General features: G+C 48.2%; 1 protein-coding gene across 1 annotated transcript in view; it reads right to left on the minus strand.

Moving 5' to 3' along the window:
- The window catches only part of PXDC1 (PX domain containing 1), a 74,360-nt gene extending 70,372 nt beyond the window's left edge, over positions 1-3,988 (minus strand). Inside the window, exon 1 of the mRNA XM_029590554.1 lies at positions 2,961-3,988. Within this exon, the coding sequence (XP_029446414.1) occupies positions 2,961-3,216 (256 nt within the window). The 5' untranslated portion in view covers positions 3,217-3,988. The remainder of the gene's footprint in view (positions 1-2,960) is intronic.
- Between the last annotated feature and the right edge of the window lie 8,151 nt (positions 3,989-12,139).

The following is a 12,139-nucleotide window of genomic DNA, read 5'->3' on the forward strand; positions in this document are numbered from 1 at the left end:
GACTGCTTTAAAGACTTGTTTTTTCGCTGCTTCTGTGGTTCCTCCTGGTTTGTATCACGACAACATTAAGTTGGAGGAACCACAAACAGGCACGGAAAAGCAGTATTTTCTGCTCTTCAGTGCATGGCTTGGGGCGTCTCAAAACTTAACGCCATCTCCGGGGCTGGCGTTTTTTTAGCGTAAAAAACATGTGCCTCCAGCGTGCAGTAACTTTTTTCATCGGGCGTACTAATAGCCTCATCATCATGCGTTTACATCTGATGAGTGCTATTAGCTACGTGCTGGTTTAGATGTGCATTTTGGATGTGCTAATCCCGCTAGTGCATTGGGCATTAAGTCTAGGATGTACAAAACGTGCATGCAACCACGCATTCAGTGGCGTGCTGACTAACGCCCAATATTGCATCGCCCTTTTTGTCAGCCACTTTGGCCTGCTCAATCGTTAGTCATGCTGCCTGGACACAATGATGTGGCATTTTGTCTGCAATGCTTAGGCAGAGGAGCCTCTCAGGTCGTAACAAGCAGGTGTTATGCGGTGTGGTTTCCAGCCAAGATAAAGCTTTAGCAATCATGTGATATTTAATAAGGGTCATAAATCATCATGAGTGGGCCTTCCTTATTGGAACCTCATGAGATCCTTCTCCATATCTCTCCCTGCCCTTACCCACAAAAACAATGCCTTTTGTTTACTAACACTCTTCTTGCAGGAGGGACCTATGGGAAAAAATTCATAAGTCCCACACTATAAATGACATTGACATGCTTCTCGAATGTTTAAAAGTTAACAATTTTGTAATCATACCCTGATTTTTCACAGGCAAAACTTTTTTGGGAAATCATTTATGTAAAACCCTTCTATGTAGAGAGTTTCAGGAAGAAACTCTCTGGTTATTAGTTACTGATTCATGCTCCTGTGCTCTTCAGTAATCTCATTAGGAAATTTTTCAATACAGAGAATAATAATAAAATATAAAAATAAAGCTGGCTGCTAATCCTTATTTAGGCAGGAAACTCCCTCTCTTTCAAGGCATTTTCCCAAAATTTAAAAAAAATGCACCAGATGTCCTCTTTTGGGGAGGCATGCCCCCAACACCTTGGACAAATCAGATATTCCAAAGTGAAAATTGTGCAAGACCACAAGGAGACATAAATCCATACTAGTCACCTGGATATCGTGGGCAGTGGCTCAAGCAAGATAACCACGCTTGACCAGGTAACATATAGTGATAAGTGGCTAGGAGGACCATGAACCCCACATATGCGAAAAACATGCATAAGAAAAGAAGTTAACTTGTACTACCTTTCTGGCCTGAAATGTTACAAGTTTTCCATTGTCTCCCTTCTAAAGAAAAAAATCCCAAACTCTAGGAACCTTAATGAACCCCTATGGCGATACAGAGTTATGGTATGATAACACTGGTTAAGTGGCTTCTGTATGATGGTAGCCCTACTCTGCTCAGGATGCTGCTTGGAGGTCCAAGGTCACACATCTGGTACCAGCACAGCAGGCAATGAGCACAAAGGGGCGTACTATAGCGTCACGGGACAACAAGAAGGCCAACCACAAGTGACCTCAGCTAATTATTTGATGACGTTTTCTACAAAGAGAATGCATCCGGAGCGTTCCATTCTAGCTTAAGCTCCCACGTTGCCAGGTCAGCAGGAAGACAGAGATCTCAGTGCTGCACAGTGGCTTTAATCACCAGTCCATGGGAGATTAAGACATCAAGAAGCTCTCTTTTATTAATAATAATACAAGTTCTTTCTTAAGAGTTTTGCCCATGCAGGCGTGCTGAGAATCTGGTTACCGTCAAACACTTGTTTTCTTTTTTCATCTGGCTGGGTTTTGTTTTCCACCGGTCAAGTCCCTACCTCAGTTTCTCAAGTTCAAAGTCTGCTGCTGCTGCAGCCGCCACCTCCTCCTCCTCTTACTCCCACTTTCAATACAAGCTGAAAGGCAACCTTCTCCGCAGTAGAATAAACACAAAAGCAGAGAGGCACAAACACTTCCAGCAACTCAAGGCCGCCCCGCCAGCTATCAACACGCATAGCCACCAAAAGTGGCAGGGACTAAAAAGAGGAAAGGGAGTGATTTGGGAGCCTCACTTTTGTATTGCTTATAAACGGAGAAGCTATGACCGGCATACGAGCTGGGCGGGCAGTACCGCTTTTTGTTTTTTTTAATCCTCGAAGCTGCTTCGAAGGCGGTGACGGGAAGCGCGTGACCGCGGCCCACAGCTGTTTGGCGCGGACTGACCCGCCGCAGCTGGCAGCGCATGCGCGAAGGTCGCATTGGACGGGGCAACAGAGGCTCCCCCGCCCGGCGGGACGCGAGCGTCGGGGCCAAGTCCGCTCCTCCAACCTTTCCGGCTGCGGGAGCGATCCATTCGGGGCCGTCATTAAGCACGGGCAACCCGCTGACGCTCCTCTTTCTAGTTGTTCAGTTGTCCTAGGGGTGCGCATCTCTTAATCCCCTTAAGGCCAAGTGTCATTCCCACGTGGAACGAGAGACCTGGCTTCTGCCCTTTCGCTGCTTTCTTCAAGCCGGTGCCGGGCGGGCTCCAGCTCCCGGTTCCCTGCCGCCCCATCCCCCCCCCCAATCATCCTCAAGCTCACACGGCCAGCAGGGGGTGCAGCGTGCCTCCTGCTTGCGGGGAAACGCATAGCTTTGTGCAAGTCCGTTATGATGAAACTTGCAGAAGGCGAAGCAGAAGCAAAAGTTATTAAAATCGCATGCAACTAGAAGTTCAAGGCACCTTCTCTCATAACATCACTGGTGCGAGGAGTACTATGGGCACACGGGGGGGGGGGGGGGAATATGTTTTGCTGCTTTTAGGTGTGGAAGAAATAATGTCAAGAAAAAAAAAAAGAGAGACGAAAATAGTAAGGCTGCAAATAAACTCCCCTCCCCTCCCACTTCTGGAATATGGCAAGCGGAGCAGCAGGGGACGGGCACCCACCTTCTAGGAGCGGCGACTGCGAGAGCTGGACGTGGTCCTCGGGGAAGGAGTCCAGCAGGCGCTTGAAGAGGCGGCCCAGGTCCGAGTAGCTGCGGTGCAGGTAGAGCACGTTGCGGTCCGACCACTCGGTGCGGATCTCGAAGAACTCCTCCTCGTCCCCGCGCCGGTTGATGATGAGCCTCCGGATGCCGTTCACCCAGCAGCCCTTCACGAACATGTTCACCAGCGAGGTGCCCTCAAACACGGCCGATGCCATCACCCGCCCCCGGGCGCACACATAGCCCGGCCCGGAGGGAGAGCGAGAGATCTGGCCTCCCCCTCTTCTCCACTGCACCTCCCCCGGGCAATGAGCAAGCAACAGGCTGGGCTGATCCTCTGCGATACTACTGTATAAGAGAGCTAAATCAATTGCTAGATTGTCCTTCTCCCTCACGACCCAGAAATATTGGATCTGGAGGATTGCAAGGGTCTGGCACAAGATGAGACGCTTCTCTTTAAGGAAGTTGCAGCTGGGTCGGGAGGAATTCGCCTCTGCAGACGCAGCTCCCCGGTTAAAAAAAAAAAAAAACCGGAAAGGGGGAGGAAAAATAAGTTTCAGCAAATTGTGGCGCAACAGATGGTTGGTCGCCTCGGATCGCACTTGATTTTGGGAGAAGTGAGTTCTCCGCGCTTCCCCTTCTACGATTTCTCAGCTTCTCCCATTTGGGACATTTTTTCACTTAAAAACAAAATGCATCCGAAAGAGAAGAGCCAATCGGGTAGTTCTCCTTTCAGGCTATCCGGAGCTGCGGTTTGCAGCGTTCCCTGTGTCCCGGGCTCACTGCTGGAGAGGAGAGAGGCGAGAAATCTCCTCAGCCGCCCCAGAACCGCCCCTGCCCTGCCCAGCTTCGGAGAGGAGAGCTTGGAGCCTGCCCGGGACTGGGGACAGGGGCGTGGGCCGTCGCCCGGCGGCTCTCCTGACAGCAGAGAGAGGAAAAAGGGGCCGAGCTCCGAGCTGCTCTCCTCCTATCGCCAGCACCACGGGCTAACTCAGAGCAAGGCGGAGGAGCTGCAGGGAGCCTTCACTATTACCCCACCCCACACACTCATCCATTGCTTCATTGACCGCTAAACAAGGGGGGGGGGGGGGACTTCACGCCCACTCCCACTTCACATATGCTGGCACTACTTCATTGACAGCTAAACATAGGGAGTTAAGGGGGGGACTCTCGTTCCCACCCCTTCCTCGTACACACTTTAGCACTAGCTCACTGCCTCAGCTCGGTCACTGCCTCACTTGACAGCAAGGCTAGAGGCTATGAGGGCGCTCTCACACTCACTAAGGGAGCACTACAGTGCTGTGAATTACTGCACCCATCTCTCGCCTCTCCTTTCTTCTGCTCTCTTCTCTCATAGTTATGTTTTCCCTTTAGCTCTGAAGACACAAAAATTATATTTCCATCCTCTCCTGCTCTCCCCTGAAATATTTCCTGTTTTATTTTCTCTCACTCCACCACAAAAGCCTAAAATATCTCTCACGTTCTCGGAATTTGGGCATATAAGGAGTACAGTTTCTTCTCTTGTGGGGTTCTTCTAGTTGGTGCACTCGGAATATTTCTTCCTTTTCTTTCAAAATATACTTTCTGGGACATCGAATAAGCTGCTCTGTTCCCTCCCTCTCCCCTCATCCCTCTTCCCCCTCCTTGCTTCTGGCAGAATTCTTGACTTCATTACTGTGTTTATCTTTCCCGCAGTTTTACAGCAAGATTATTTTCCAATCCAGTTCTTATTAAGCCTTTTCTATAATGATCCAAAATGCCCTTCAGTTTTCTATAAGGATCCAAAAAAATGCCTTCAACACTTGCCAATGGGAATAAAACAAGGAGGGATTGATAGGGTGGCAACCAGCAGTGAAGAATTAGGAAACTACAGCATCCCTCTCTGAAAGGCGCCTGGTCATTCTTTCAGAGCAGCTCAGTTCCGCTTTCACAGGCTGATACAGTACAGTGCACCATGATATTAAGTCAGAGGATGTACATAATATGGGCAGCCAGGACCTCACTCACTCGCAACCACCCCTTTTACATTCAAATAAATACAATAGACATTAGCTTGGGTAAATAAAGGCCGCAGCTTTAATAACCAAGTGGCCCGAGCCTCAGGCACAGGAAATAACAATACAGATTTCAGCATTTCAAACCCCCACCAGTCTATCCGCCACCTTCCGGCAGGATAGCCCATACCAGCCACTCGGCTCGATGTTCCGGCACACCACGCCAGGTTCCGACTCCCGCCACCCGCCTGCAAGGAGCCAACCTGGGTGGACCCCGCCACAAACCTGCAAGGAGTCTGGCCAAGCGGCCCCCGCCTCTTTCCAGCAAGGAGCCAATCACAGACAACAGCCCCAGTTGTCAACCACCATTTGCTTACCACTGAAATCCATCTTAACAAACCAATACATATAAACTGGTATGGCTCGGGCCATCCTCCAATCCCCCTCCCCCGCTGCGACAAACAACAACCCCGAACCACAAGAACAACGCAGAACCAAAAAGAAAGGGCGGGTGGGAGGGAAGCAGGTTCGCAAGCAGGACCTGTTAACACGCCGCGTAAATCCCAGAAGTGCCGCGCTACTCTTCCTAACTCCCTGCCTAACCCAACTTGAATTCCAGCTAGCCAATCGCAGCTGGCTGCCAAAGCCCTCGCGCACCCCTGCCACCAATCCCAAACTGCCACGGTCGTAGCGAAACGCTCCCTACAACAACCCCCTTCCTTCCTTCTTTGTCCTTAGCCTGACCTCGCGCCCTCCTCCTACCCCCCCCCCCCCACTAAACCGGGGCCCGCTCCTAGAGTGGGCCTGGGCCCACATTACGCTGACCGAGCGGACACTAGGTCCGCCTGGTCCTCCAGAAAAGCAGTTTTTACTGCTTTTCTGTACACTTTCCCGGTGCCAGCAGATATTAACGCCTACCTTTGGGTAGGCGCTAATTTCTGAAAGTAAAATGTGCGGCTTGGCTGCACATCTTGCTGTAAGACTGCGGGAATAACTAATAGGCCCATCCACATGCATTTGCATGTTGCGGGCACTATTAATTTCAGGGGGGTTGGACGCGCATTTTCGACGCACTATTACCCCTTACTGAATAAGGGTAGGCGTTAATTTCTGCCGGAACCAGGAAAGTGTATTAAGTCGGAGGTCCCAAAGTAAAAAATAATAATAAAAAAAAAAAATTAAAATCGGCCCGGGTTGAAAACCGAACACTCAATTTTGCCGGCATCCGGTTTCCAAACCCGTGGCTGTCAGCGGTTTAAGAACCGACGTCGGCAAAATTGAGCGTTGGCTGTCAAACTCGCTGACAGCCGCCGCTCCTGTCAAAAAAATTGGTGCTAGAGACGCGCTAGCGTCCCTAGGGCCTCTTTTTACCGCGGGCCATCATTTAAATACTGACTCGCGCGCACAGGAGAGCGGCCACTCGCCCGCTCTCTCGCGACTTTTACTGAATCGACCTGTCAGTGAGGCCATTCAGTCTGTATATTTGTTTTGGTAACTCATGTATAGATTGTTATGAAAATAAAGCTTCCTGAATCCAACAATTGAATGAAGGAATACTTTGAAAAAAAAACCCCCAAAAGGCTGCATGCATCTCATAGATTTTTTTTTTTTTAATATATATTTTATTTTAAAGGTTTCTACTGAATGTAAGGGTAGTGAAAGGTGCTAGTGTGACAGTGCTGGAAACTTTCTGAACAGATTGAGACTGAAGAGGCACATTTATGCTTCCCTAAACTTTTCTTTCAGTGTACCTGAGATCCACACTGGAGGGGCTCCGAGAGTGACAGCGTAGCTCGGTTGTTGTTCCCAATCATTGCTTTGCTCAGAGGGACAACTGCCGGTTCACAGTGAGCACTTTTAAGTGCCGTACGCTCGCTCAGCTGGGACTTCGACAAACCCCTTCACAAGTGGTACCAGGCAAGACTCCCGAGTGTTTATTATTTTCAGCCACTGGCACTGCTAGATTAATTGCAGCATGCTCGGCCCAGCTGCACCAAACTGCTGAGCCAGCTGGTTTTCCCGCCTTTTCCCAGTCATTCACGACTTGGTCCTTGTGCCTTTGGTTGCCTCTTCGCCACAGTGGCACACATCATCTACCCTCTCCCCCCCCCCCCCCCCCCCCCCCCCCCCCCCCCTTCTCATCTCAAAGCTTTTACCAATAATGGCACAGGAAAGTCAAAACCTTTAGAAAAGCTGAAAATACTGATGATTTGATTTGGATCGCCTGCACCTAAAATAAGTAAACTGCCTTGAGAGAAAATCGCAACAACTGTGCCTAAAATAACTTGGAGTATAAACAACCACTGGATTGATGCACAGCAAAATTTGTGTCATGGCATAGCACCAAAACACAACCTTAACAATTTAAAATTCATTTGCTTTTATATTTTAAATTGCTGAGTTGTGTCAAGAAAATATATTTTCTGTGCATTAGCATTTGTAAAAGACTCTTCAGTCTTCTGTTCCTATAGGAGGTTTTATATGGATGTCTGTATTAAATACTTTGTACTAATGGCTGCCAAAACCATGGGTCCGAGGAGTCTTACAGGTAGATCCTCCGATGAAGCTGGGAATCGAACTCCAAAAATTCAAGAGTAAAAAGCATTATGGGAACTTTGCAGCTTGTAAAGAATATTAAACATTTGTCACCACATTTATAGCATTTGATAAGGATTTAGAATTTATTTTATGTCTGGTGAGTCCTATCAGTGATTTTGAAAGTTATGTGGTCCTTTTCATAAAATGTCTGGAATTCCCTCCTATAGGATCATAATTTGCTTGATATATATTTTTGTTTACTATCATCTCTTCTATCCACCAAAATAAAGTTTGATATTTACCTAGCAAAATAACTCATTTTTTTCCCAATTGATTTTCTCACATTTTTGTTCTAGAAGTAATAAATAGTTACTGATACATTCCCAGAAAAAAAAAATAAAACAAAAAATGAAGGTCCTTACACACACAGGGCTTGGTTTTCAAAAGTATTTTAAGCTTAAAACTGGGTTTTACATGTGTAATGTTACACTCCTGCTCGCGGTCCTAGCCACGAGCAGGCACTTACTTCTGTGGCATGGAGCCGCCGACGTTCTTCGCGGCAGGAGCCGCAGCTAGCTTTTCTTCTTCACCGCGGCAGGAGCCGCGGACTTTGGCATCCCTTTCTCGCACGGCGGGCCCTGCCGCTATGCTCTAATGCGGCTGGAGCCGCCGCTGCCACCCTCTCCATCTTTTCGGCCCAGAGGCCTTAATCCCCGGTCTTTCCCAGTGATTAGAGCCGCCCTTGGTGTCTTCTCTGCGGCAGGGAGCCGCCTGCAACATCAGGGCCTGCTCCATGGCCCAGTTCCTGCTTCAGTCCTGTTTTCCAGTGACGCAGCAGCAGTATAGCCACTGTACATGGTCCTGCCTACTTCCCCTAAGGGGCAGGGCCGCGTCTTCTCTGCAGATTTAAATGGCCCGAGGCCGGATATGCCTCTGGCCCCACCTGGACTCCCTTGGGCGTCTTCTAATCTTCAGCCCTATTTAAGGGCCCTGCTTCCACTCTGTCTTTGCCTTCGCAAGGAGTTAGTCTCCTTGGGATTACTCCTCCCAAGGACTCTGCGTCTTTGCTCCTGCTGGCATTTTCCTGTTTTTCATGGGAACCCTCGTTGTTGTTCTATGTTCATGGTCTCTTCTGGATGTCCTTCGTCTTGTTCCTGATGTTCCTTGGTCCACTCCTGATGTTCCGTGATGTTCCTACTTTGATATCCTGAATCCTTGGCTCCTCGTCCACCTTTCTTGGTGTGCCACAGTCGAGCTCCGTCACCTCATGGCACAGGCCTGCCTCCTTGTCTGCAGCACAAGCCTCCAGAGGGTCATCCTTCCCTGTAGCCAAGTCCTGTTCCCTGAGGTTCGTTCTGGCCCTTGGATTCCCTTGTAGCTGCTCTGTCCATGTCTAAGACTCTGACTAAACCTGTTCCATTTCAGCGTGGTCCATGAGTGCAGGCTTCTACTGAATTATCGCCATGTTTCGGCTTCATCTTCCACGTATTCGTCTGGAGTCTGCCTCGCAATCAAGTGTGGCCTGTGACCAGTCCGTGGGTCCACCCTGTGGTGGGCTGTGTAGGGTGTGCTGCGTCACAGCCTCAACCCAGTACTTGACTTTGTTCCTGAACCTTGAACCTGAGTCTTCATGTCCCAAGCTTCTCGTCTGTGACTTCACGTCTCCGTCTGAGCCTGAGCCTTTATGTTCTAGAGCCTCCATCTGCCCTCGCCCCCTGTCCGGTCAACCATCTTTGCCATTCCCAGCGGCAGGTCCAAAAGGGCTTGGAGTAGTCGGAGGTTGGCCTCACTCAGGCTGTGCAGGTTGGCAGGCGCCTGGCTTCCTGGTCTCAGCCCAGGCGCAGACATGTCTCTCCTGCCTTGGTACCGCCTTGGAGTTCTCTGGGGTCGTGCCATGGCCCAAGGGCACACAATCCCCGTGGAAACTGGACCGCTCTCCTAGTGCTCCCTAACATGTAATTGCATTTTAGCCATCTAAGTGGACTTGAATTTTCCATGGGTTTTAACTGGGTTAAGAGAACTTAAAGTGGGTAAATGGGCTTTTGAAAATTGCTATGACAGTATGTTACATTTACATGCATAACTCCTTTGAGAATTCATCTGATATTGTACATGCATGTTTATTTTTATTTAGATAAAAGACCACAGAGCAAAACTATTACCAAATCCAGTAACTTTGTTATAAAACCAACTGCAGTGTATATTCCTTGAGAATCACCACCTAAGATCCATAGCAGGGGGTTAAAAAACCTTTGGTCCCCAAGGGCCACAAACCAATCTGCCTCTTCAGGATATGTCTAATGAAGATGACTGAGACAGAATTGTATGCACAATGCCTTAACTCTATGCAAATCTATCACATGCATATGTAAGATGGTTGCACACTAGGCTTGTGTTCCTTCTGCTAGAGGACATACTGAGGTTGTCATAGTAGAAAGGGGATTGAACCATCTTGTTAAGTCCTCCCCATAGGAGTGGTTTAAGTGGTACATTGTAACATAGTAATGATGGCAGAAAAAGATCAAAATGGTCCATCCAGTTTGCCCAGCAAGCTTCCCAAGGTAGTAACTGCCGCTCCGTGCAGGTTACCCCCATGTTTCTCTTAAGGGTAGGATGTAGTCTAGCAACCTCAGGGAAGTTTCTAGGGAGATGGTGGTTGGAGTTTGGAGAGGGAGGATGGAGGCCTCTTGTCTCTGATCCCACAGGCTTCCATTGTGGTGATGCACTGAGCAGCCAGTATAACTTGTGGTTTGTATAGCGAAAATTGGAATGAAGAAGGAGAGGAATATCAGATAGTTTCTGCTGATGCTCAAAAGTGCCCACCAGATGCCACAGTATTGGAAAGAAGAGGAGGGAGCTACCTATCCGGTGTTTCGTCAAGGTAAAGAGAAAAACCAATATCAAGGTACAACAAGGTGTTCTGCGGAGACAGCATCCAGATTTTGCTCAATGGGAACCAAATTCCAAGAGGGGAAGAGAAGGGACCTCCAGAGTGTGTTACCACAAATCTTTTAACAGTCTTTTAACTCTGTAACTGTGCAGGTTGGATGCTACAAGAAAGAAATATATCATGCCATATTATTTCTGTTGGGATTCCGTCTCCGCAGAACACCTTGTTGTACCTTGATATTAGTTTTTCTCTTTATCTTGACGAAACACCGGATAGGCAGCTCCTCCTCTTTCCTTTCCAATACTGTGGCATCTGGTGGGCACTTTTGAGCATCAGCAGAAACTATCTGATATTCCTCTCCTTCTTCATTCCAATTTTCGCTATACAAACCACAAGTTATAGGCAGGCGCGTGCATGTTATAAAATCCAAGGTCGTTGAGCCAAGGGGGTGCACAATTGTGCACCTTGCGCGCACCGAGCTGCGCTGCCTTCCTCCGTTCCCTTCCCCCTAACCTGACCTTCCCACCCCTTCCCCTAAACTTTCCCCCTAGCCCTACTCTAACCCCACCAAAAGTTTTATCCTACCTTTTGTGCCTGCCTCTAGGCAGGTGCAAGTTGCACGCACCAGCCAATTGCCGGCATGCAATCTCTGACACAGCGGGAAATGGCTGTGTCAGAGATTGCATGCCGGGGTTTTATGCGTGCTGCCGGGCCTTTTGAAAATAGGCCCGGCCGCGCAGGACCGTTTACGCATGTGATCTTTTGAAAATCCGTCCCTGTGTGTTTTACAGGATCATACTGGGAGGAAGGGTAATGGGGTGAATATGATTGTTCAGTTTTCTTATTAAAAACTCTGGGGAGGATGTAACGTTGAGGATTTGCCTAGAATATGGAGGAGAAATCATTTGTTGTTGTTAGTATCATAGTTAATAAGTCTTTAGCAGTAGGCTTTGTTCCATGTACTTGGAATAGTCTTCCTGTACTGGTGCATCATGTTCCCTCTCTCGCTGTGTTTAAATCCCATCTAAAGACCCACCTTTTTGAAACCGCTTTTAAATCTTAGGCCTCATTGGCTGCATGTAGCCTCATTAACTAACTTTCTTTTCTTTTTTTTTTTAAACATTGTCTTGCTTTATGAAATGCCCTAAGTCTCTTTTCCTGTATGTTTGTCTTATTAAATTGTAAGCTCTACTGAGCAGGGACTATCTTTTTGTGTGTTTGTACAATGCTGCATATGTTGTGTAGCGCTACAGAAATGTTAAGTATTAGTAGTAGGGTGCCTAATGCCATTGCGCTGGCCCTGAGTGGAGTACAAATTTCAACCAGAAATTTAGCACCTTAGGTTCTAAAGGTAAATCCTTCCCCCCATGGAGAACCCACATTCCAGGACTGAGAGATTTGGGTCAAGACTGAACCGTGGTATTAAGTGGTTCCTCCCTGCCCAAAGGAGTGCCCTGGAAGTGGGTAACATATTCATTAGAGAGATCCTGAAAACCCAGAGGTTTTCAGGTGAAGTTCCCCAACAGGTACTAGGATCAGATGGCCAAATTTAATCCCTCTGCTATCTTCTGTTTGAGATCTCTGCGGTAGGGTATTAATTCAGTAATATTTATGATTTCTACCCCATGCGTTGCCCTATCTGCTAGTATTCTCCTGTCCTCCAGGTCCTGGGCAAGCTACTTATGTCCTCCTTTGATCTCACCTGTCAGACACTCTTCC

This window comes from Rhinatrema bivittatum, chromosome 2, assembly GCF_901001135.1.
Source record: "Rhinatrema bivittatum chromosome 2, aRhiBiv1.1, whole genome shotgun sequence".
Lineage (NCBI taxonomy): Eukaryota > Metazoa > Chordata > Amphibia > Gymnophiona > Rhinatrematidae > Rhinatrema > Rhinatrema bivittatum.